The sequence below is a fragment of the Dermacentor andersoni genome, chromosome 8 (assembly GCF_023375885.2).
Source record: "Dermacentor andersoni chromosome 8, qqDerAnde1_hic_scaffold, whole genome shotgun sequence".
NCBI lineage: Eukaryota > Metazoa > Arthropoda > Arachnida > Ixodida > Ixodidae > Dermacentor > Dermacentor andersoni.
In genome coordinates this window covers 151,514,785-151,542,071 of record NC_092821.1, presented here as the reverse complement: position 1 = coordinate 151,542,071, position 27,287 = coordinate 151,514,785, and the positions used below count along the sequence as shown (strand labels likewise).

Below are 27,287 nucleotides of genomic sequence, written 5' to 3'. Positions count from 1 at the left end.
CTAAAGCGGCGGGACAAGTTCACCGCGTCTCGCAAAGAGTACTTTGAAGGTGGTTAAAGTTTTGGAGTGTTCGAAAAAACATGCGAATGGAAAACAAGGACTATCGTTACTTTTGGGTCGTCCCGCCGGAAGCCATGTACAAGGACTACCTTGAACGAGACTCCAGGCCAAAATGTGACGCGTGAGCCCTCTATACCATTTTTAAACAATAGAACACGCGGCGCCGCATGCCTCTCTTCACGGTATATGCAGGAACACCACAGCAACCGACGACGTCGATCCTTAGAACGCCGGAACCATTCGTTCATGTCAGAAGCCAGGATTTCGAAAGAGCGGCCACACCCAAAATGAACTCGCCGGGTGCGCGGGACTGTTGCGTGGTCGTGCGTGGGTGTTTTACACGCGACTGTATAGTCGGAAAACGACATGTGTCAGGGAAAAGTGGTCGATTGCGTGCGCTATACTTGAATCACCATTCGTTTATACGCAGGGTGATCATCCTTAAGCTTTACGGAATTTTTAAAAATCTGCCTGTGGCAGATAGCATAATCCTTGTCCTTGAACTGGATTACTCAAAGAGGCGGACATTACTACCACGAGAAATAGAAGCAAATATTGAAGTAGTTAACAAAATCGGACTAGTTAACTTCTTAGTTGATTACGTTACGGCACATACTGCAATTTACGAATTGTAGCCGGTGAGTTTGCAAAACGCAACCACTTGAAACGGATTTTCAAGATGACACCAGCTTCGAGACCTTATGTTCCAAAGTGTGGGACGAAATAAATGGGCGTTTCAGTTAGTGCTTGAATGCATAAAAAGTCGCCGTTTCGCCCTTTAGGCGAAGCATTGACTGCGATAGCAAATTAGTAGACAGCTATACGAAGTAGGGGTAGTAGATTTATCGGCCGCACGAACTTGTAAACATTCGCTTACTAATTAAATTAACAAGCGCGGTGTCACGCGCACACATGCAAGCAAACACATCTTATTCTATGACGGCGGATAGTCGTTGTCAAAACGCTGGCGTGAGGAAGAGCGGCAGAAGCAGCGAGCAAAGTGCGGCCTCTCGCTTAAACGAGAACATATATCGATCACACACGAAGCTATCAGCCCTCGGTGCACTGTACATCGCAGATCGCTTTCAAGATAGGGCCCGCTCGGTCGCCCCATACGCAGCCGCCGCCGGAGTAGCACCCCCCTCCCCGGTGCCTTGCGGGCGACGGAAGACGGCGCGCTTCCTCCCCGCTTTCCTCCGTTGCGCACGCGACATTAGAGACTTTTAGCTCAGCGGGTTTACGTTTCGCTCCGCTCGCGGTCTCCACCGTTGCGCCAGCGGAGCGGCTCGCGAAAAAAAAGTTTTAGCCCGGCGGATCACCCACCCGCTCGAGCGGGGTAAAGAGCGGGGCGCTCTGCTTCCCCACCTAGTGGTCCGAATAGGAGTTACTGAGAAATGAACTTGAATTACGCTTGCTTTTATAATGCAAGAAATGTCGAATAAAGATATATTACATGCTCTCAGTACATTATTTGTTAATAATGTACTGAGTACTAATGTACGGGTCAGCGCCGCAGTCGCCGTCGTCGATGCAGAACTGCGGCGTTCATGTTCGCGGCTGCCATCTTGCATTTCCCATATACGCCCGCGCGCGCTTACGCACGCTCGCGCGCTGCGTATACCCTCCGCTGGGAAGTGCTTTCCAGCGGTCGTAAACGCTGCTCCGTAAAACCGCTGGCCGCCTCAGCGTGGTGCGCATGCGCAGTCGCGTCTCCGCTCGCCCGCTCCGCTCCGCTGGCCGTAAACCCGCTGGGCTAAAACTCTCTATTGAGCCGCTTCGTCGGCTCACCCTCGCACGCTTGCACTCGCACATACCGCATATACGGCGCGCGGCGACGATTTTATCGCCCTTGGACGTTATGCGGAACATCACGGCGACGCCGATGGCAGAAATACGTCTTTAGTGTCCATATAATTGCTCTCGCAATAAATGAGGGTTTTCTTTAAAAAAAGTAAGTGGACCAACAGAACATTTTTACGGCGAGTTTGAGGGCGCATATCTCCAAACTGGTGTCCTTCTGGAAATGCATTCTAAGTGGATGCGCCTGAGAACCTCACAGGCTACACTTCGTAAATTGTAATATGTCCCTTAAAGTAATTAATTAAAACATTAGTTAACTTTTTTAGTTAGTTGAACATGTGTTTCGATTTTTCGTCCAAGTAATGTCCTCAGGAATTAGGCATTAGGCACTACCTCTACGGCCCACTTCTCGGACGCAAGACAGCGTGCCAAAGGGGCGAGCTCGCACGCACGCTCGCACAAAGAGTCACCTCAGCTGCAACTTCCCTAGCGGTGGCTCGCTCAAATTTATCTTCTCTCGGCTAGTTAATCCTCTGACGCCAAGTCAAACAAGCTGTCTGCTTCTGTCGACACAAACACACACACCTTGTGCGATCCGCTGCCTGTCATACTTTCTCGCGCGTCTCCCTCAACTCCTCGCCAGAAGCGACAAATTTTTCTCGGGCATCCATCGGCCGCCTACCTTGGCTGGGCGAAAGACAAGCTGGATTGACGCCAGGGCGAACATCAATCGCGAGCGTGCTCTAATGTTTCTCTTGTGCCTTGCAGCAGCGCTCGCTAATCCGGGAGCCAAACAAAGGCTCGGGGATCAGCTTATACCCGGCCCCGCGCGACAGCGACAGTCCAGCGCCACACCACTGACGTCAACACTGGGGGCGGTCGCTGCGGCCAGGAACACACGGATATATCGTCCCTTCGCTGGGCTTACTTCGTTCCCAGGATTATTTCGTTATCTTTCTGCTATTTGCCAACGCGAGGGGGGCGCTTACGCCGCATCGCTTGCACCCGCTCGCATTCGGTGGTCCAGGGTGACACCGAACCGGATGGAGTGACGAAAACAGACAAGAACATATTGTGACAAAAAAGGCAAGGAAAGGAAGAAAATTACCGGCATCGTCTACTTATTGATTAACAGGTTGCCATTCTGACGTGTTGGCCAGCGAGACACGGGTTCAAATCCCGTGGGTACCGTAACGATTTATTTGCTTTGTTACTCGTAAACTAACTCACGCGAATACCTTCGTTACACATGCCAAAATCCCGCAACCGTAATTTTTCGCGGCGTGGTTCTCATACAGCTAACAACGGTCACGCTTTTGCTGTAAAGACGAAACCCGTGCGATAAGCCTGTCATTAAAGTGCAAGAGACGACCACATACTTCCTCCTGAGAAGCTCCTTATAACATCACTCCTCTCTGGCACGCAACATACATCTACATCGCTGTAGTTGCTCCAGCATGGGCCTAATCATCGAGCTCTATTTGATGTATAATGAGGAAACCGGCCCGAATTCGTATAGAGGTTATAATCGCTTACGCCGTTGGACAAACTTCAGGATAAAGAAACAGCGTTTGTTTGCTTGAATAATTGAATAATATCAATGTTCACTACTGTCGTTAGCAAGAACAGCATCTTCCCTGCGGCTCTGTGCGCATTTCTATTTTCCCGTGCACGGCGAAATTTCCATTTTCACATGCGTTTAACCGTAATTTCAGCAGCGAAATCACAACGTGCACTTGAGTATGCGTGCGCGTATATAAAGCGCAGTGAATCGTGTCCAAGGAAGATATTTGCTATACATTTTCGTTTATGAGTTGAATGTTGTACTGCACGGACGTTTCAGGTAAAAACAACTCAGCACATCCGCGCCATATCACGGAACGGCACAGATCTCTGCGGTTGTCAGCTGCATTACTTGCACGTACTGCCTATGCCTGCTCTGGATGCAGGTTAAGCAAACGTCTCGCCAGAAAGTACGAAAGAAGAAGAGAGAAAATTATTATACAGATCCAACGCACCAATCGGAATCCGTTCCAACACTAAAGACGGCTCAATAGAGAGCTGAGCAGACAGAGGCCACGTTAAAGGAGAATATTAAAAGGAATCAAAGAGAGCTGTATTACTATACAAATTGCTCTTCTACAAAACGGGAAAAGGAGCTCTTAATTACCGTGAGAACACGCTTGATATAAGCCAGAAAAAAAAGAAAAAAAAAAAGGAAACGAAGGACGGGTAGCGACGCCGCCTTGAGGTTCCCGAACTAATACACGGTGATCATGCCCTCTGAGATTGGGCGGCCTGCGCGTACGCCGCCCGATCTCTGAGGCCACGTAGTGACGTCGTAGATTTTGACAGCGTCTGCTCGCCCTAGTTTTGGCATCCTCAACAAATCGGCACCGGTGCGATTCGTCGAGTATTCTATTTGTGTCGGATGAACTATGCCGTATATCTAAAAGAAACGCAGACTAAAGTTAGGAAGTTTAAAAAGGTTTTCCTGAACTACAACCTAAGCACGATCAAATATTTTGAAATTCATGAAGTCACACTGAAGTACCAGCGCTGGGGTACTGGCGCGATACTGAAGATGAATCTAAGTTTGGCCTCTTCCAGCGATCAACCCCTTGCCGCGGACATGAGAGTTTCGAAACTTTACCAGCCAAACAGATTTAGTCTCATTCTCTGGTGTTCTTTTAAGAGGAAGCTTTAGCTTGAGTGCTCCTATCCAAATACATGTAAAAGGAGAATTCGTTTTTCTCGGCAACCACTGCACCAAATTTGACGAGGTTTGTTGCATTTAAAAGACAAACTTAAAATCTAGTGACTGTTAGTTTCGAATTTTTGAGTTAGGTCGTCAATTTTTTATCAAGAATTGGCAAAAATCAAAAAGTTTCAAGAAACGAAACTATCAAGTTTTCAATTCTGTAACTCAACCACTAAAAATGATAATACAATTCTGTTAATTGCATCTAATAGTACATCTAAAGCGGACAAAATTGATATGTTACACATGAATATAAAAAAATTTAATCATAGGGAAATACAACTTTTGCAATACCGTTGTAACCAACGTAACAAATTCACGTAAGATGTAAAATGACACATTGAATTTGTCCGCTTTGAATGATCTAATGCATGCCGTTTACAGAACAGCGATATCAGTTCTTGATGCAGAGCTATGAATTTGTAAACTTCGTGCTTCTATTTTTTTCAAATGGTCAATTATTTGAAAATCGTTTTAAGAAAATTCAAGCCCTAAATCGAAATTCCGCTTCCAACAGTCACTAAAATTTAACTTTCTCTTTCAAATGCAACAAATTTCATCAAGATCGGTCCAGGGGTTATTTCATAAAAACATTTTTGCGTTTTACATGTATTTGAATAGGCCGCGTCGGAGTTGGGCCCGAGCTAAAGCTTCCTCTTAAGCCTCGTTCTGACAGACGAAGCCGACAAAAGAGAGCTTCGCGAAGACAGCATTAAAGTCAAAACCGACGCAGGCTACTTCGCTGTCCAAAGATGGCCTCTGAGCAGAATGCTTAGAAGCTCGGCGGGAACGTTGTCTGCGCACAAGAAAGTTGGCACGCTTTCTTGTGTGCTTAATGCAGGCTATGTTGTTTCTTTAACTGAAGTTCGCACACGTAAAGCGGTCAAATACAGCGACAAAATTTGTATTGTTTCTTTACTCTTTCTTGTCGGAAGGCGGCGTCAAGTCAGAGGCGCCTTCCAAATGCGTTCTGTCACTTTGGCTCGAGCTGTCTTTTCGGCCATGGCGGAATTCTTAGCAATCAAAGTAGAGTGCATTGAATGATGGCCAGAATCGCACGAAACAAGCTCCGTGCATAAGCAAGTCGCTCGTTAAATGGTACGCAATGAATTTATGGTCGCTTGTAGTTTCGATCATCTCTTGCAGTGTGTTATTATGGTTACCGCTATGCGCGTTTTTTCGAGTGTCTCATAACTTTCTCTATGATTGTGTTTTCGAGCCGCCTTATGACTGCCATAAAAAAAAGGAACAATCTTCGCTGTAAGAGAGAAATGAAAATACATGAATCAATAAATTGTGTGCCGCATGAGGCCGGCCCAGTAAACGAATTATCCAGTTTCGGGTTTCACCAAACGCGCAACGAAGCTGGGACGATTCTTTCAACTTTATTTTACACACACACACACACACGCACACACACACACACACACATATATATATAACTTCTCACACTACTGTTTCAGGATGACAACACGCGCGAACGCCACTCGCCTCGTGAATCACTGGGTAAACAAGCTTGGCTCATCGGATGCAAACAAATAAGGAAGTATAGGCGGATAAGTAACAAAAAGAGGAATAATAACATTTGAAAGAAAGAAAGAAAGAAAGAAAGAAAGAAAGAAAGAAAGAAAGAAAGAAAGAAAGAAAGAAAGAAAGAAAGAAAGAAAGAAAGAAAGAAAGGCTTCGATCGATAGGATTTTTCCGACGCCACGGGGCAAAAGCAGACAAGCGCTGGCAACTCTTTGAGATTGCTTCGTCAAATCAAAGGACGGCTTCACATTTCGCTCTCTCGCCGAAAGCAAGATAGCAGAGACGGAGCAGAGACGGCAGAAATGCGGGTGGAATCGCGATGAAATTACATCCAGCATCGGGCAGCGCGTGGATGTGCCTTGGCCCATCGAAAAACGGTGCGGCGTCGCGCGTAATGCGAGTATATATGCGCAGGGCTTCGTACATTGTGCCCTATATATTTAGTAGTATATATAGCAAACATGCTGTTACCGTCAATTGCTACATTTCAGTTAAGTATGTACAGTGTACCTTACAATTTCAAGTGTTCATGATGTGCATACGTCTACGGTGTTTTTTTTTTTTTTTTTTTTTTTTGCACACGGTGACGTGCAACATTTTTTTTTTATGGTTGTTTTCTTCCCTGGCTTGCTGCCGCACGATTTTAAGGGTTGAGTGGTTCTCATGCCGTTCTTAATTAATCGGCGCTTTACTCACCTTCTCCCATTTGGTGAACGAGCAACAATAACAAAAAAAAGTGCGAGAGGAAGGGAACTGTTCCCGGTTGCGTAGCAAGAGTTCATAAGCAATCATGACAGGATGTTTTTGCGACTACGGTGCCTTCGGAAGAACGTGCTTTGAAAGGCTTCGAAGGCGGCATCTATAGCGGAGCAGTACGTCGCTTTCGGTGAAGCGGCACACGCGAGACGAGACGCACAGGCTGCTAATATACGCGGGGCTTTGCGCCCGGATATGTAGATGCTCAGAAGCGTGAATGTAGATGCTCACGTTCTGCAGACGTACACACGTCCTCTGGCGGGTTCGCGCAGTTCCTTAACGGTTTTTTTTTTTTACACTAGGCGTCACGACACGCACGTGACATAGCAATAGCTTACAAAATTAGCAATACTATCACGTCACGCTATTCGCAGCGACTCCGCAACGAAAACATAGGCGAGGAGAATCTGGTATAGGATTCTTGTATTGGGCTATTTACCATGTCTTACTCTTATAGCTAGGGGTGTGCAAACAGTAATTTTTAAAACCAAATCAAATATGAATCGAATAGTTCTAGGAACAAAACGAATATCGAATAATTTTCTCATATTCCTCGAACAACGAAAAAAACAAGAGGGAGAACGTTTTCCCCATTAATATAAAATTATCTTGACACCCCATTAACAACGTTAGCAAACTTCTTCCAGAGTGGTTTACTAAAAGCACAAATGCATGTTGGGATCAAACAGGCAATTTGTTGACATCATGAATAATTGCTTATTAAACGTAAAAATCGAGAATCAAGAACAAATAAGCACTCTGTCCGCGTATTCAGGACTACTGATTGGATGCGGATGATCACGGTTAAGACGGAAAGCCTTGTTCCCTGAAGGTCGCATAGCATGCCTATAGGTTACTTCTCGTATTTTATGTCTATATAGTACTGCCGCCAGGGTTACATTCATCGCACTAGTGGTCCACTTCTGTGTTTGATCGCCCATAAGTTACATATTCAAATATTCAATCACTACTTAAAAATTATTCGTACTCAGGAATACCGACTGTTCGATTCGAAGACCGAATCTAGTTCGACAACGTTGGATTCGTTATTCGAAAGATTCCAGTATTCGCCCACCCTTTACTTGTGACGTCCATGCGCGAGTTTCGAGCGTCTTCTGCTTCTTTTCTGATCAGTGGGTTGGTTGAAGGCGGTGTATCCCGCCAATTTGGCCGGTCTCCTGTAGGAACAAAACGTCCGGTGGAACGTCGGAGTGTCGAATGAATTGCTGCAAGGTGGCCCCGCTTCGAGCATAGGCAGTTACGTTGCCAAACATGAATCGAATACCGGCTGCCCACGCTCAATGAGAATCTTCATCTGCATCTTTGCTTGGCTCACAAGGCCAATTAGGTGGATTCCATCATCCGACTCGCCTACAAGACGGCGCTTGGCATCCCTCGCAATGCCAGCACCTAGCAAATCCTCCACCTGGGCGTTCGTAACGCGGTAGACGAGCTAAGTGGAGCCCAGCGCACTAACACCGCTGAGCGCATTACGACGGCAGGCGGACGCGTTCTTGCCAAACTGGGCGTACAGCCTGGCCCCGCACACACGAGAAACGCGTACCTTCCACCTCTGGCCAGGGCCAAGACCCTCGCCAAACCGTTCCCTAAGAATATGCTTGCAGGGTTCCACGATGCCAGGCGTAGGGCTCGCGCCTACGCCTGGTCCGGCGTAGGCGCGAGCCCTACGCCGCGACGAACGATGCACCTTATATTGCTCGAGGTTTCGTCAACCGAGCGCCGGGCCCCTCCGACCCCGATATGTCCAGCGAGGGCCTCACCACATACCACGGCACCACGACATATCGCACGAGTAGGCGGCTCTACTCCCCGCCTCACCCTCGTCTCACCCGCGAGCAGGTTACTGCCTGGCGTCAACTACAAGCAGGCTCTTCCTCTTATCCCTACGCGCTCTTCCGTGTGTATCCGGGCGACTATATGAGCCGCACTGACCCTCGTGTAATGTACCCACCACTTTCGCCCACGTGCTACGGAGATGTAGGGTGTTCCCTCCTCCGTCTCAGCTCTTACCATCTCCCTAACCGGAAGCGTGCGACCGCCTCCTGCGATCAACCGAGAGGCGCATCCAGGCCGCGACAATCCTGCAAGCCCAGGACGTCGCGGGCCGGTTCCACCGGCCTTCCACTTCATGGGTGACATGGCCAGTTCTTCCTTTGAAGAATAAAGTTGCTCTCTCTCTCTCTCTCTCGGCTTCTTTTCTGCAAAGCAAACGACACGGCAAAGTGCACTTCGTCGCCATACCTGCTGTTCCAATTGGGTGGCGATGGCTTCAGCTTGCAAGCCACTGCACGGTTTTTCCCAGACATTGCCACGCCATTTCCACGGGAGAACGCACCGGGAAACGTATACGCGAAAGAAAACTTTGTTACCACGGGCGGATGGAAAAAGATGATGGCTTGGCGAGTGGAAGAGCGCAGGTTTAATGCGATCCGCAGGGGCACTCCCTCTCAAAGCGACCGGCCTGCTTTGATGGCGCGGATCCTTTCGTGCAGCTCTCTGGTTACGGGACGCAACGAACCGAGCAAAATTTGGAAGCACGGAGAAGAAAGAAAAAATAAGTTTCAGACGGATGGAAATAAGATAGAGATGGGAGGACATGGATTTCGACTCATCCCTTCGGAAACACGACAGCGGCGAAAATCAGAGTGCCAGCAACGCTTTGCGGACCAACATCGAGTCTGTAGAGATCGCAGCAAAGTAAAAACGGCTAAAAAAACGTTTTAGCAAGCTCACGAAAATGGAAAGCAAATGAGGAAAAAGCTAGACCGAACACGACCAAACGACCAATTTTAAAAATATATAAGCGTAGTAAACGAAAGAGAAATAGTTGTCAGAGCAATCCGAATACACACCGTTCAAAAGTCCATTAAGTGGACGCTGCAGGGCCCTGAGAAGCAGTCTTGTCCGTTCAAACTGTTATCTGTATACGTCGCACTCGCCTAACTATGTGCCGCCATTTTACAGCTAAGTGATGTCTGGCCCAGCGGAGATCTCTGTTTGTGCTACACATACGAATATGATAAAAATAAAAGAAAGACAAACAAACAATTATAAGCAAAATGAGAACAAGGTGATAGCAGGAGTCAACGTTTCGCAAGTGGGCTTGTCTTTTTACAGGCGACATATGCTCTCCTCGGCACAGTATACATAGGTGCTGTTGTTGTAAAGGGGAAAGAGGGTAAGGCGCGTGAGCGAGGTAACGACAGAGGGTGCGTTAGCGCGGCGACGGTGTAGAATCGAAAAAAGAGATTGTGCGCTACTGGACGTCGGTGGAGGAATGTGGGGTAGCGCCGTGTGTCAGCCGGATGACGTGTCATTGTAGGTTCCTCTTTTCGTGCAAGGGACCTGGACGACGATGACGCGGGGGGGTAAAGATATCTATTCCATTGGAAGTCTCTGCACGGTATTTCCCAGACATGGCCGCGCGATTTTCACGGGAGAACGCATCGGAAAGCGTATACGCGAAAGAAAACTTACCACGGACGGATGGAAAAGGAAGCGCGCGGAGATGATGGCTTGGCGAGTGGAAGAGCGCGGGTTTAATGCGATCCGCAGGTGCACTCCCTCTGAAAGCCGGCCTGCTTTGAAGGCGCGGTTGCTTTCGTGCAGCTCTCTGGTTACGGGATGCATCGAACAGAGCCAAATTTTGAAGCATGAAGAGAGGAAAAATAAGCTTGAGACAGGTGGAAATAAGAGGTGGGAGGACATGGATTTCGACTCATCCCTTCGGAGACACGAAGATTTAGATAGATAAGATTAGATAGATAAGATAAGATAAGATCAGACAGACAGACAGACAGACAGACAGACAGACAGACAGACAGACAGACAGACAGACAGACAGACAGACAGACAGACAGAGACAGACAGACAGACAGAGACAGACAGACAGACAGAGACAGACAGACAGACAGACAGACAGACAGACAGACAGACAGACAGACAGACAGACAGACAGACAGACAGAGACAGACAGACAGACAGACAGACAGACAGACAGACAGACAGACAGACAGACAGACAGCCAGACAGCCAGACAGCCAGACAGACAGACAGACAGACAGAGACGGACAGACGGACAGACAGACAGACAGAGACGGACGGACGGACGGATCTTTGTGATTTCGGCCCACGTGGCTGACGACAGAAAATTGGAGAGCTCGCGCAGAAATGCACACTTCCCTGTTTCGGTTTATACAACCAAGTGCAATATTAACACTTATCTTGTGCGCATCACTTGCATTCCCATAACCTATACGGACTCCGCGTATTTCTTTAACTGTCTTTTACTTCCAAAAACAAGTCAATCAAAATTTAATGCATCCATAAAAATGGCGAAGTGCGTATCCATTGGGAGCGATTTCCAACAATTATGACACAGATAAGCAGCCATGAAGCGTAAGGTGATCTCTAGCCCCGTAAACGCGGAGATTTCTCGAAATCAAGACGAGCTATATGCAACCACATTCTTAATCATTAAGAAGTTCTCAAATTCGGGTCCAAACGAAAAAAAAGGAAGGAAGAAAGAAAAAGGAAACACTGAAGCATCCACGTACGTAAAATTGGGAATATACACGTGGCCACAATCTCATGCTCATGGACACGTTCCCGAGAATATACCAACTACATAAAAATAAATAATAATCCAGAGTTTGAGTTTGGTGCCCAGTGTCTGTGTGCGCTTGAGTGTGTCTTCTGTTTCGTAAATTTGGCGCACAAGCTTAAGACTGATTAACCAACTCGTCTTCAGTCAAATTTTCCTTTATAAGGAAGTCTCAATTACAAATATCACTTAAGAGGAAGCTTTAGCTCAGGCCCAACTTCGACGCGGCCTATTCAAATACATGTAAAAACGCAAAAACGTTTTTCTGAGATAACCCCTGGACCGACTTTAATGAAATTTGTTTCATTTGAGAGAGAAAGTTAAATTCTAGTGACTGTTGGAAGCGGAATTTTGATTTAGGGCTTGAATTTTGTTAAAAAGATTTTCAGAAATTCAGAAGTTTGAAAAAAATAGAAGCACGAAGTTTACAAACTAATAGCTCTTCATCAAAAACAGATTTCGCGATTCTGTAAACGGCATCCATTAGACCATTCAAAGCGGACAAATTTGATATGTCATTTTACATCTTACGTAAATTTGTTACATTATTTACAAGGGTTCTGCAAAAGTTGTAATAACACATTGACACATTTTTTGAGGTTCATGTGTAACATACCAATTTTGTCCGCTTTAGACGTGCTATCAGGTACAATTCACAGAATTGCGATATCATATTTTCTTGCTGGGTTACGGAGTTGTAAACTTGATAGTCTTGTTTTCTGAAAACTTGCGATTTTTGCCAATTTTTTTAAAAACATGTACAACCTAAATCGAAAATTCGAAACCAACAGTCACTAGATCTTAAGTTTTTCTTTTAAATGCAACAAACCTCGTCAAATTTGGTGCAGTGGTTGCCGAAAAAAAAACGAATTCTCCTTTTACGTGTATTAAGATAGGAGCACCCGAGCTAAAGCTTCCTCTTGAAGCTTTAGCTCGGGCCCAACTCAGACGCGGCCTATTCAAATACATGTAAAACGCAAGAACGTTTTTATGAGATAACCCCTGGACCGATTTTGATGAAATTTGTTGCATTTGAAAGAGAACGTTAAATTCTAGTGACTGTTGGAAGCGGAATTTCGATTTAGGGCTTGAATTTTCTTAAAACGATTTTCAAATATTTGACCGTCTGAAAAAAACAGAAGCACGAAGTTTACAAATTCATAGCTCTGCATCAAGAACTGATATCGCGGTTCTGTAAATGACAACCATTAGATCATTCAAAGTGGACAAATTCAATATGTCATTTTACATCTTACGTGAATTTGTTACGTTGGTTACAACGGTTTTGCAAAAGTTGTATTTCCCTATGATTAAACTTTTTTTTATATTCATGTGTAACATATCAATTTTGTCCGCTTTAGATGTACTATTAGCTGCAATTCACAGAATTGTATTATCATGTTTAGTGGTTGAGTTACAGAATTGTAAACTCGATAGTTTCGTTTAGAAAATTTTCGATCTTTACCAATTTTTAATAAAAAATTGACAACCTAACTCAGAAATTCGAAACCAACTGTCACTAGATTTTAAGTTTGTCTTTTAAATGCAACAAACATCGTCAAATTTGGTGCAGTGGTTGCCGAGAAAAACGAATTCTCCTTTTACATGTATTTAGATAGGAGCACTCGAGCTAAAGCTTCATCTAACGTCCGGCGAGTGGGCATATAGCGCGAACCAAAACCATGGCTCTTGACAGCGCAGCGCAGAACGCAAAGCCCGACGCACTACACTACGGATGCGCTATTCTTCTCGCGTACAATTGCCCTAAAAATATTTCGGAAAGCTAAATTCTCGCCTATACAGTAATTGAGGGGTGCACAGGTTATGCGTACGTCCCGCACGCAGGCTTGGCCAATTTACGCCACAGCAGTGGCGGACTCAAAGGAGGGTTCCTGGGGATCGAAGAAGAGAACGACACACGCGCTATCGCGTGTCCTTTGGTTCCTCGGTTTGTGGAAGCAGAAACAACGAGAAATGGGTGAGCGCGCCATGAGTATAGCACTGCCACAGAAATAATCGCAGTACTTGAATGAAAGCTTAGCACACCTTCAGTGACAATTTTCTCTTCTTCTTTTACTTGTTTTTATTTGTAGAGATTCGTTTGTGAGTCATCGAAGGTTCCTATTCTGGATGCTGATCAATAGGGACATTTTCACCCTCACTCGTACAGAATGTTCGCGCCTGCGCATATATTTGTAGAAAGCGTAGTAAAATCAGTTAATCTCCCGCGCTCGTCCCGTCTATTTCGTTTCTTAGCGCACGTGTCTTCAATTTTGCGCTGCGAATATGAACGCACGCTCTAGCAACCGACAAGCCCGCTTTACAGCCGTTACAGCGTCTTTTCATTAGCGTTATTGTATGCAATAAGCAGTATATACATGGTGAAGATGAGAGCCGTTCAGCGAGGCTTGGCATTTATAGTTCGCGTGCACCACGCGCCCATCTCTTTCCTCGGGCGACACCGCTGCATCGAGTACTGCGCCATCGCGTCCCCTTGCCCTCTCTCTCTCTCTCTCTCTCTCTCTCTCTCTCGTGCAGGCTCTGAGGAGGAGTGACGTCGCAAGCGGCCAGCTGCGCGGCCAGTGGCGTTCACCGACTCCGAGCTAGGACTCCCTTCCGCGGTGGCCCGCGAGTGGACGACAAAGGGCGCCGCTTTTGTTCTGTGCAGTGCTCCTCGGAGCTGCGTAGCGGTGACAGCTGCTCGCAAGTCGTCTCTGCACCTGTTGCGTCGCTGCGCGTGGAACAATGAGAAAGTGGGGCGAGGGGACAAGCGGTGGACTCCGAAACGAAGGGCCCGGATGGCTGCAGCGAAGCGAGCAGCAACGCGACGCAACGTATACCGCGGAGTTTGTGTGATACGAGAGCCAGTGACAACATCGCAAACGATCTATATATATATACAGGGTGTTTCAGCGAACACTTTATAAAATCTTTAAAGGTTGCCTGTGGCAGATATTACGATTCTAGTTCATGAGCTTGTCTACTCGAACCGGCGGACAATACTTGCACAAGAAATTGAGATGCGAAATTGGCTAATTAATAAATTTCACTAATTAAATTTTAGCTAATTACATTATGGCCCATATTGCAATTTACTAATTATAGCCGTGGAGTTCGCAAGGCGGATCCACTTGGAACGAATTATCAAGATGAGACCAGTTTCGAGACATAAATTACCGAACTTTGAAGAAATGCATTGGCGTTCCAGTTATTCCCTCAACAAAACGTCATTTTATGCACTGAAGCACACAAGTAACTGGAACGCCTGTGCAATTTCTCCACAAAGTTCGGGAATTTATATATCGAAACCGGTGTCGTCTTGAGAATTCTTTCCAGGTGGATCCGCCTTTCGAAGTGCACTGCTAGAATTTGTAATTGCAATATGTGTCATAAGATAATTAGATGAAAAGTTAATTAGTGAATTATTGTTAATTAGTCAATTTTGCACTTCGATATTTTGTGCAAGTAGTGTCCGCCGCTTCGAGTAGACGAGCTCATAAACTAGAATTGAGCTATCTGCCACAGGCAACATTTAAAGATTTTTGAGTGTTCGCTGAAACACCCTGTATGTGTCATATCAAGAGAAGCCAACAAGGACGCCAAGGACAACATAGGCGAAATTACTTGTACTTACTCATTGCATTAAAGAAATGATAAATGTGAGTGGCGGCGCTGGCTAACACTCCCAAGGTTAGTTGTAGCTGTAAAACACAAATACCCAAGAAAGTGGATTGGGAAACGGCGCCGCGGTAGCTCAATTGGTTAGAGCATCGCATGCGTAATGCGAAGACGTGGGATCGTTCCCCACCCGCGGCAAGTTGCTTTTCATCCACTTTCATTGTAATTAATTTATCATTTCTTTAATTTAATTATTAAGTACGAGCAATTTCCCATATGTTGTCCTTGACGTCCTTGTTTGTTGACTTCTCGTGATTTGATTAATAAAAATCGGGCACCTCGGTAAGCCCCCTTTCTTCTCGTTCATATATATAAGCGAAGGTAAGACATGAAGGTTAACCAGAGGATATGTTCGGGTGGCTACTCCCTACCGGGGAATGGCGTGCGAAAGATGATAAAAAAGAAAGGAGAAAAGAAAACATTACAGAACTGTTCCTCTGAGAAAGGCTACGAGCTGTTCTGCGCGGTTCCTCCTGTATTTGTGAACTTCTGACGCTATACAGACGAATGGTGCACTGCAAGAAGAGGAGCCTTACATGCGAGAAATGGATGACTACACGGACCTCACAGTACAGCCGCCTGGATATACGTTAGCCTAGCTGGGCTACATAGTCGGCCGTTCATAGCGTGCGATAAAGACTATAGTCTAAAGAGCACGCACTTACGTACGTCCAGGTTACGTAAGAGTTGAGACCGCTAAGTTATCGTCAAATGCCGTTAGTCACCAGTAACCATGTAACAAATGCGCAAAGCAACGCCATGACAAACGCCATGACAGACAACATAGCCTTATGGCAGGACGGCGACAGCGCAATGACCCCGACCGGACGCAATCACCTTCGCAAGCGAAATGTGCATTGTCAACGGAGGAAACTTCAAATGTTCATTACGATCGTGTGTGAGCGTGAGGGACTAAAGACATTCCGGGATGTGTACCGGCCTAAGGAGGTGCCGCCGTTTGAAGACTGGGTCCGACCACGGGACAACGTCAAAGAGACGCTATAGCTGAACTCGCTATGGAGCTTCGCGTGCGAAGTTTCCATATTGATCCGTACTTTGCTCCCTTGCCTTTAATCACTTCTCCTCACAGGCCTAGAGGCGCCATTTAAATAAATTACTCTCTCTCTCTCTCTCTCTCTCTCTGCACGCACTCACGGTAACACTAGTTAGACCCAATTTAGCGCTACCTACTTACTCGAAGTCCCACTAGGCCATTTTATACGAAGCTTCGGATCTACACCGACCAGGGCATATACGGCCCAACCCGCCGCGGTTGCTCAGTGGCTATGGTGTTAGGCTGCTGAGCACGAGGTCGCGGGATCGAATCCCGGCCACGGCGGCCGCATTTCGATGGGGGCGAAATGCGAAAACACCCGTGTACTTAGATTTAGGTGCACGTTAAAGAACCCCAGGTGGTCAAAATTTCCGGAGTCCTCCACTACGGCGTGCCTCATAATCAGAAAGTGGTTTTGGCACGTAAAACCCCATAATTTAATTTTTTTTATATACGGCCTGGTTGGTGTGCATGGGCATGCCCATATATGGGCATGGCCGTCTTTCTTGAAGAGAAGCTTTCTTTGCCTTTTCCCCTCACTTTTCCGTTGCTGGCTGCTGCTGTCTTGCCAATTATACCACAGCATGGGCCACCGGGTATTTGCCACTGGATATCCTTCCTGAATAGACAACTTGGGTCACTCCTAAGCACACCGACAAACTATGCGGTCCCGCCACCCACCGGCAGCATGCTTGAGGCCCGCTACTTCGCTGATCCATTCCAGCCGGTATGTGAACAACCATGGACCCAGAATGCGAATGTGGCGCTGGGTGACAGAGTAATAGATAGAACAAAAGGCAAGGAGTGAAGTAGGCAACAAGAGCAGCCGCCGAGGGTCGAGAAGGAAGGGAGAGTAAACCGGACGAGAGCGCGTGCACCGAGTGAGGCGAGGCGTTGAGCTGCAGAGCAGTTTGAATATACTAGTTTGAATAGACTCATTAGTACTAAACTCATTACAACCATTATTTTATAACGGTTTCTCTTACGCATATTTCGAAATGGGCCCTGTACTAGCCATTGTCTATGGGACCATACAGATTGTGCGTATCTTGTACAACGAAATGTACGTGTGTGTAAGAAAGAAAGAAAGAAAGAAAGAAAGAAAGAAAGAAAGAAGCTGCCGAGTGTGCAGCAAAAGCAGCTGTGCAAATAAAAAATCAAACTAGTGCGTGCATTGGGCGAAAGGCGTTGAGCTGCAATGAAATGATGAGAGGAGAAGTGAAGTGAGGACATTTCAGTAAACCTCGACAAAAGCATCGCTTATCACCGATTACCACATATGCGTGGTATCTGCCGATCTTTTTTTCTTTTTCTTTTTATAGGCTACACACAAAAGTCAGTAAAGTGGAAAGTTGGGCTAGTTGGTGAGTGATCATCATACCTTGCTGGTGAAGCAGCGCACTGACACGCGAGTGTCACAGCGAGTGACGACACACCGAGTGTCGTCTTTTCCTGTTTGTCATCACTGTGTCCGTGTCAGTGCGCTGCTTCACCAGCAAGGTATGATGAACACAAAAGTCAAAACTCTGCACATTTAGAGAGCAAGTACTATAGTCACGGTTAAACGTTAACTGCATCCGATTGGCCTATAATAAATGGATATGCTTCGGCAGACGGGTATGTTTTAAATATCGCTTGGAACTTCTCTAAACGAATCTGTGTACAGTGACCCAGCTTCTTGCTGTCAAATGCCACATAACCATATACCCAATATGACTGCCCGCTTTCTACGAGTTCTCACCAAGGACGTACATCGCTTGGCAATGTGGTCTGTCTTTTGAACGCGAAGAACAAATATTCTGCAAATATCTTCCGCGGGGTGTTGGCGGAGGCGAGGCATGGAGGCAAGTTTATCAGAAGGGCGAATCGCCAAAACGAAGAGTGTCTGCATGGCTTCGCTGACAACACCTTGTTCCAGTGAAGATTGCTTCTCGAAGACACCCATCTCAGTACGATCCGACTCAACATACCGATATGCAAAGACAATGGACGAGTTCATTGGAATCGAAGATCAGGGGAAAAAGAAACGATGGCTTCGAATATTTATTTGAACACAGAATGTTCTTTTTTTCCCCTTTCTAAGTAATATAATACAAAGATTAGATGGCAGCTACAATGGAAACAAACATTCTGTTAATATTCAGTGCACGCTACGTCCTTGCGAATTTACGAGTGCAAGCAACCTGAAGATAGAGCGGCGATAACACAAAACCGATAAGATGATCAACGTTTCGCGCCATCACCTTCTCGTCGAAAATGACGGCCGGCAATGAAACAACGGAAAATGTGGGCGGCGAATGGATTCTTGGAAAGAGTTTGGTTCCTATGTGCTAACGGTGTGGCTTGAACGTATTTTCGATATCGGAGAAGGCGGTATAATGCAATACCGCAGAAGACTTGTTATCGATCATTTCAATCATACTAGCGATGGCTTACACCGAATAAGCAAGACTCCTAAAGATCAAGTGGTGGCAGAGTTGACATTCTAGTTTATATTAAGCGGCAGAAAAAAATGAAACTGGACAGGCCACGTAACGCGTAGGGAAGATAACCGGTGGTCTATTAGAGTTACAGAATGGGTACCAAGGAAAGGGATGCGCAGCCGAGGACGGCAGAGAACTGGGCGGTATGATAAAGAAGAAGAAGGAAACTTTATTTATATTGGAAAGGACTTCGTTGCCCTTAAAACGGGGTAACACCGTGTGGCCGGGCCCCCATTACAAGGCACAACTGGCCCTCGCCATCCTTTCTGCCCTCCCGACCAGCCTGAGAGCTATAGGGTGGTCCTTCTAGCCACCCTACCTGAGCTGGTCCCCGAGGGCAGAGCTGGTTAGCAATGCCCCCCACCTCACTCTCGTGTTATCCTCTTCTTGCTCTCCGGTGTGAGCCGTGCATTCCCATCTGATGTGGTGTCGGTGTGCTTCCACACCACGGGCACACGTCTTTGTATACTGTAGTGTACGTATATGTGCAATTTATGGAGGTTTGTATATGTGTCCGTTTGGACCCTGCGTAACGTCGCAGAGTCCACGGCTAGAAAGGTTCCCTTGCGGTGCCGGGTAGAGTCTTCTCAATTCCCTGTAGTATTTCAAAACTGCTTTATCACTTGGATCGATGGGTGTCGGGTCCTCCACGGTGTTGTCATGGGCAGCTCGGCAATTAGTGAAACCTCGAGCCGACTCATCTGCATGAAGGTTCCCATTTACACCCTCGCGTCCCGGGGCCCATGTCATTGTTTGGGTATACATGACGTTGAGTTCTCTGTTGATTTCGGTATAAGTATCCGGTGTGCTTTCGCGCCGATTTGTCCCTCTGATAGTTCCTACATGCGGCCTGAGAATCTGATTATTGTCAGTGAAGCGTTGCGCTGTATGCCTTCTCTTATAGCTAAGGCGATGGCTATCTCTTCGGCTTATATAATGGTTGCTTGAGAAACCGATGCACAGGCCGTGATTTTGCCTTTACGGTTTACGACAACTGCCACCATATTTGCGTTATCCCGATGTGGTGAAGCATCCGTGAATCTTGCAGCGTCCAAGTACTTTGTTGTTTTGCCTATGTATTCTGCTCTAGCCTTTCTCCTTCCTGCGTGAAATGTCGGATCCATGTTTTGTGGCATTGGTGATACCCCATACAAATCTCTGATCTGGCAGGGTAGCCCCTTGGTCTTTTGGTGTACTTGTATGCATTTTCCAACGCCGACTGTTTGAAGAACTCTTGCGGCTGTTGTTTGCGCCAATCGACTCCTCTGCGCTATGAGTTGGGCATCAGCCAGCTCATGAAATGTATTGCGAAGGCCGAGGGCTACAAGTTTCTCAGTTGAAGTGTTGCGTGGCAGCCTCAGGGCTGTCTTATATGCCATCCTTATAATTTGATCAGCTTTTTCTTCTACCTCTCTATTCATGGCACGGTAAGATAGGGAGTACATTAGTCTGCTAATGACCCGGCGCTTGTCACCAATCTGAGGGTGTCTTGTTCCCCCATCCCTGTCCGATTATGAGCCACACGGGCTATCATCCGGTTAATCTGTTGCGTTGTTTTTCTGATGGTGTTTAAAGTGTGGAAACATCTGACATTCGATTGCATCCGCATCCCCAACACTCTTACTATTGACCTCTCAGGAATAATTTTCCCTTCCAGCGTGATCTCGAGTTTGAGTCTCGCGCCAGTTCTTTTTTTTTTTTTTTTGCATGATGAAATTAGGCGATTTGGAGACATATGATGGTGTCAGCTGGCCCAAATAGGGGTGATTGAGATCTCCGGGAGAGGCCTTCGTCCTGCTGTGGACATAAAATAGACTGATGATGATATTATGATGATGATCACGATGATCAGGATGAGCCTCCGTAAATCGATAAAGCAAATCTGTGAGCAGCCTAAAAAGCAAGGCACACCCTACGGACGAGTCAAGAAATTAGCTGCTCTACGAGCCCGTTCAGTAAACGGCTCGTTTGAACAGCGCCTTCAGAAGCAGGGTCGTTCGGAAAAGAGATTGCAAGACTTCAAATTTCCGGCTCCGCCGACTTACACTAGATCTATACGATGTGGTTAAACATCGACTTGTGTAAGTCGTATTCCATAAGCTTTCCGATAACCACATAGTTCTCCCGTACTGCCAGGCCATGTTGGAACCTTCGAATCTTAACACAAAATGCTCTTCGATTTGTACTCGATCTCTCGAGTATCCGTGCCGCTGCCCTGCTGCTACAAGCAGCCGTTGGCCACACGGTGTAGCTGCTGCAGCAGTACCGTGCCTCGCGCGAGTGGACGGGTCGAAAAAGTGCACGACCCCTGCGCTCACGTGGTGCACCCGATCCTGACGCGTAGTTTCGTGTGCAGGTAGGCAAGGGCGGTAATGATATAGTACCACGCTGATTACTTATTACAGCGGAGCTGTCCTATAGGCTAGTCTCCAGCGTTTCGCGATGTGCGTAGGCAAAAGAAAAAAAACGATGGCGGCGTCTATAGAGCTAAAATAGTTTCGCATAAGGCAACATCGTATCAGCGTATGTGTCCCAGCTACGTTTGGGGCCAGATGTGTCAAAACCGGTGATATGGATGACGGATGGTGGTTTGATGCGTTGCGATCCACGCAAACGACAGCGCGGCCGTTGCACCCTATACCTTATACCGACGACTGGCGAGAGCTTGCCGTGGAATGTGCCGACGCATGAGCCGTACAGACTGGAGGCGGGATCGTCACCACCGTACGCGTTCATCCCGGAACGTCAAAGAGGGACCTTGAAGACTTTGTGATCGACGCATTTGGGTCGATCCTCCCGGTGGACCCCAATCTCATGAATGGTCATTATGGATGGCTTCAACGCCGATGTGTCTCGTCCCGACGGAAAGCGGTTCTTGCCGTTTCTCTTGGGAAGGTTCGGCGTTCGATGTTACACCAAGACCAAAGTCTTAACGATGCTCCATCGGCCGTGCATAGACCACCTCCAGCGTCGTCGCAGAGCCCATGGCCGTCAATCATAGCGACCATAAAGGCATAATTACTGTGGTCGTGAGATCAAACTAAATACAAATAAACGTAACAACGTGCACATTTGTGCTATATTGTTTTGTTGTATTATTTTATTTATAGTTATATACAGTTCCCCTGGTCATCCACCTTCGCAGAGTGTAATGGCTCTGAATTTTCTCTCTCTTCTTTTTCAGAACTGCTAATGTCGACTTAGCGCAGAAGACGTCCGCGCGAGCGTGTGCGCAGATCGTGGACGGGCGTTGGGTGGACCGCTCTCGCGTTAACCACGATCACGGAGACACGCCGATTAGTGGTGCGCAGTTAACACAGAGCGATGGATTGGGCCAGTTGGTGTAGGTTCATTGTTAATACGCTATGCACACTAACGCGTGGACAAGACGAACACCGAGTGGGAACGAAGACGCGAACTGCCAAGAAGCGCAAATGCGCTTCTTTCTATCAGTTTGCTTCTTCGTTCCCATTTAGTGTTGTCCCATTAGGGCGCACTGTACATACCTACTTTGTCATCACTTTACCTCTCCTCCCCTCTTTCCCCAGCGTAGGGTAGCAAACGGGATCTTCCCCTCTGGTTAACCTCCCTGTCTTTCCCATTTCCTCTGTCTCTTTCTATAGCGCCGCAATAGTGAATGAAAGAGTGCGCAGGTTCATCCCACTTTCAAAGGAACTACCCATAATGCAAATTGAGAAAATGCATTTTGTGAAGCTGTGACTGATCCGCTGCCGAATTGCTTATCCATGCCAACCGAAGTGCTCTGCTGAGGAACACAGCTATTTCTTCCGACTACGGCCGTGGCGTTCAACCATGCCGTAGAAGCCGTTGTTGCTTAGTTCATGTGTCCCATGCAAAACTATGACTCAGGCTCTAGCTGTCCACGAGTTTCGTCTAACTGCTTTGAAAAGCGTAAAGCACATGCTGCAGTGACAAAGCATTTCCTCTAATACAAGTTAGCAAAAGCAGCAATGCCGTATGAAAAAAAGAAGACAAACTTCGTGCCAAGGTCAACTGAGCTTAAGGATGGAGAATATTCAGGAATAATATTTGGGATATTTTGCCAAACTCCTTCGAATACTACCCCATCCTGAGAGCACTTCATTTGAGAGCACGACCAGTGGTCGGTCACCTAATTCATTTCATTTTATTTGTTTTATTTTCTAGAACAAATACACGTTTACGGCAGGGATTCTTGGCCAAAACGATGTGTTTAGACAGCTTGACTGAAATGCGGTCTTTCCTTCGCTAAATTATACTTTAATTAGGGGCGTGCGAGGAGTTATTTATGAGACCGAATCGAATACGAATCGAACAGTGCTAGAAGAGAATCGAATGGAACATCGAATAGTTTTCGATTAGTTTTCGAATAATAAACAGCCGTTTTCATCAATGACATAAAACGATGTTCACATCCTAGTACTCACAACGTTGGCAAGTTTCGGCCATTGCATAGCACGTTATGAAAAGGTGTTCATTAACACCACACATAGAGCATCAAGAATAAATCAGCAGTCAGATCGCGTATACAAGACTATTTATTCGGAGAGTGCGAATTACCGCGGTTTAGCCGCTAAAGCTTGGCTCCTTGGGCGACGTAGTCTGCTCCATTTCTCTTGTTTTACATCTGCTATACGGCCGCAGACATGGACTTTTTCGCCAGTTTTATGTTTGACCGTGCACATTTGACGACTTGAAACATCCGAAATTTATTTGAAAAATAGTCGGAAACTACAGTGACTATTCGATTCGAAGACTGAATCGGATAGGCAATATTCGACTCGCTATTGGAGAGAGGCCCTGGAGAGAGAGAGAGAGAGAGCATTTAATGTGCCACAGATCTTTCCAATAGGTACCAGATCACGTGTGCGTCTTGGAGTTCAAAAGCTCTGACTTTCAACGGCGTCTGCAACAGCTGATTATTTGACATACGCAGGCTCTGAGGATGCCTGCCCTGAAAAACCCAGTGACGCCCTTTATGCTTTATACGCGTTCCAATGTCGTTCCTGCTGTGCATGTCATTATAGAGACACGCTGCTTCGCACTGTGCAAAAACGGAAAGAAACTCGGGCGCGGTCAACGACACCTCAAAAGAAACTGGGCAGCTGTGAATGACCGTGAATGCTGAAAAAAATTTATTGGCAGTTGCGATTTGATCAGAAAAAAAGAAAAAGAATGTAGTATACCGAACGCTTATGTGCTTCACGTACAATTATGGTACCATTGCCGTTAAAAAGTAGGGACAAGTAGCGATAACTCAAAGATTATAAGCTAGCCGAATTATATCTGTAAAACGTGACTGCACTTATGTGCTTCGTTTGCAATATCTTTTGTATTTTTGTCGATTTGATTTTATATCTTCGCTCGTCCTACGAAAGTGCGCACAGCATTTCAGTGTTCGAAAACATAGTGCCTAAACTCCGAACAAATCTAGCGACGCGGCATCAGGCAACTTGCGTATGGGTCGCATGGTGGTACAGTGAGAATCATGCTTGTCTAGAGTGGCCGAGTGGCCGGCTACGCGAACATCCGCAGCTGCCAGCTACAGCGGTAGCTGCACATAGTGCTCGAGCTCTGTTCTGTGACGCATGAACCAACCAAGCGGCATGACAATGCGTGGTGCGATTGTGGCGTCGGCCTCTGGTTTGTTCCGCGAAAGGTCGCGACGAAATCGGCCGACTGAGCACTCTGCGGGCAAGTGTGATGCACACTGTACTGTACATCGCTTACGCGTATACAGCGCGACGCACGCGACATATATCGAGGTTCTGAGTTCGGATCCCCGTAGAGGCGCCTCCTAGGAATTTGTTCTCTATATTTTAAGGTAAAGCTATATTTGCCTACGTCCGCCGGGTTTGGCGTGTCCTCGTGCGTGTCGCGAAGCAAACTGCATGAGCCGATGCCGGAGACGATTTAAATTGCACAAATCACCAAGATGGGTGTAATCGCAAAGCGGCCGATCCAGGAGATACTAGTGTAATCAAGAGTGGTGACTCAGTGGGCCGATCACAACACGAGTGCACAATAACTGTCCTCGTAACAAATTTAATGTCATTTGTAATGCGGGTAGATTCCGTTAACACAGTCGCATTACAGATCCCTCAGGTGTAGCATGTGGACCCAGCTCTTTCTCCGGATGGAGCGTCGGTGTCTCGCCAAGTAGGAGTAGCGGGGGTTCTCAGACGCAGCTGAGGTGCGGAGAGGAAAAGTTCGTATAGTTAAGTCCGACCATAAGCTAGACGCTTACCGTTGTCTCGAGTGATAAGTGCGTTCGTCCATCGAATGTGAGGCTATGACGATCATTCACTTCGTTTAAAGAACGAAGTCAAATTTTCTTCTCGTGTACGTACTGTTTAACAGAAGCAATGTCAACGAATGGGTTACATCGGCATAGCATCTACGTAACTAAACATGACATCTACATGACATAACATAGCATGTGCACGTAACATCACGTACGTCTGACACATTTGATATCAACACGAGCACCTACATCAAAGAAGCTTGGCGTCCACCGATTCCCACAGCACGTATCCCTTTTTTTTTCTTGCTTCGTTCCCTTCATGAAGATAACAATGTAACATGAATGTCACCGTTCAAGAGGACTATGTCGACCTCTCATGCTTTCCCCAGTGTCGTTGACTGTTGACCTGTTTCGTGCATGCAGCTGTGCGCGGCTATCGCAAGAACGTTCCATACGGTCAGCCACGCTGCCCATTGACTCCCCACGACAGGATGGCGATTTATAAAACAGTGTCGATCGATAAGCGACGCGTGTCGACCCTTCACTGAACAGTGCATACGTCACAGCGGTCACCAAAGCGGCCAAACACGAGAGGACAGGCATGGCCGCGGCGCTAGGGTGAAACGTGCAGATGGTCAACTCACCTTGAACGCGACGTCGTAGAATTCCACGCTGCTGATGGACGAATGGCGAAGCATGGCACGGCGCAACGCGGGTCCGTTTCCGTTGGCGACGGGGCAGGAGGCGGGCATGGGCGCCGGGGCCGGGGCCGGCGACGCGCGACCGGAGCTTGGCGCTGTCGAAGTCCGCGACACGGGCGACGCAGGATTCGACATCGCGAACTTTGTCGCGCACGCCCCTCCACGACAAGTAATTACGCGTCGACTGGGCCGACAAACACCGCACCGTTCGCGCTACGAGCACAGTCACAGGAGAAAATTTCTCACAAAAAGCGGAGCGAGGCCAGCAAAAGTGTAGCAGACGCCATGATTTCCGCGCGTCGTCTGTGTCTGCGTGGGAGGAGCGCCGCTGCCGACCCTGCCACGAGCAGACGCTCAGTGAGCTAGGCAACCACGGCGACACGTTGGGGCAGTTAGCGTCATTAAACAAAAAGAGAAACCGTGATGCTCGCCGCCAGCTGAAGCAGCTGAAGAAGGAACGTTGGCCGCCACCACGCGACGCGACGCGATAGCGCGTAGCAGAAAGCTAGCGCGAGCGCGGCGGCGCATTGCGTGCCGTTAGTGAACCAAAGTTCCGAGTTCCTGGCGATAGGTGGCGCAACCAGTCAAGCGCACGGGGCCGCAACGTTTGCGCGCCAAAATTTGACATGCAGCTTCGTTCTTCATTCTATGATACAGCGACCAATGGTGATGCTCCCTCCTCCATGGCCGGGCCATAAGGTGAGAGAAAAATCTACGCAATAAGTTAAGTGCAACATCCGAAAAATTCGGATACGGCAAAAGATATGCGAATGTAATATTTAGCTCTTTGCCAATTCACAATTTTTGTCTGCTTATATTAGAAAGGAAAACGGTGCGACCTGCAGGCATTAGCGGGTCAGGTGTCACTGGTTCTCTCGATGCAACGTTTACTTCTCGTATCTGATCTCACAAATGACCATCAATGTACAAGATATCTTGCTGGGTGGCACGAGAAAGCCTGGAACGCGTGAAGTATAAATACTTGCAGACGATACGAAGGGTTACATGTGCACTCTACTGTTCACTGTTCATTTTTTCGGCCGGGTGCCATGCGTGAACAGTATAGGGATACTTCAGACAAGTAAAGACAGCAGCTTGAGGATCTCAGCAAATTCATTGCGTACGTGCGAGGAACATACGTGTAGCTTTGTTTTTGGGTATCTCATATCCCAGTCATACGGTGCTCTTCGCATCGAGCCCGATTGGCATCGAAATTACCGATCGCGATAGGCTCAGAGAAGGAGAACAACTTTATTTACACGTACCCCAGTTCGTGTCCACTAAATAAAGCGTGACCTTCAAATTTTAAGGTGTTCGAGCAGGGCCCTCATGATGTCTGGGGAGGAGTCTGCCAGCCACTCCTTCGGGATCGCAGGTCAGCGCGTGGTAGGCAGATGACTAAAGCGCATGGCTGAGTGGCCACCTGGAAAACCCCCGCAGAACGTGGGAGTTACCAGGGAAGCCACCCCACGCCACGCACATGGGAGACTCGTACTTACCTTGTTGATTGTAAGGGTCGATAGAGTGCCTTTGTGCACGCCTCACTTGGACTGCCCAGCGTCGCGTTATGGGTTGGGATGGATTGTGATACACTCG

General features: G+C 47.2%; 1 protein-coding gene and 1 non-coding gene across 6 annotated transcripts in view; one reads left to right on the top strand and one right to left on the bottom strand.

Annotated features, from left to right (window-relative positions):
* Nucleotides 1-27,287, bottom strand: part of LOC126525479 (ras-related protein Rab-37-like) — a 160,802-nt gene that overhangs the window by 127,143 nt on the left and 6,372 nt on the right. The window contains exon 1 of one of the 5 annotated variants that reach the window (XM_050173366.3): nucleotides 25,635-26,145. The exons of 3 other annotated variants lie outside the window; for them this stretch is intronic. In XM_050173366.3, the coding sequence (XP_050029323.1) occupies nucleotides 25,635-25,826 (192 nt within the window). In that variant the 5' untranslated portion in view covers nucleotides 25,827-26,145. Of the gene's footprint in view, nucleotides 1-25,634; nucleotides 26,146-27,287 lie in introns of those variants that run through there. One more of the 5 variants, XM_072290065.1, reaches the window with a different exon arrangement.
* On the top strand, nucleotides 15,275-15,347 carry TRNAT-CGU (transfer RNA threonine (anticodon CGU)). The gene has a single exon. It is a non-coding gene; the product is annotated as a tRNA-Thr (tRNA).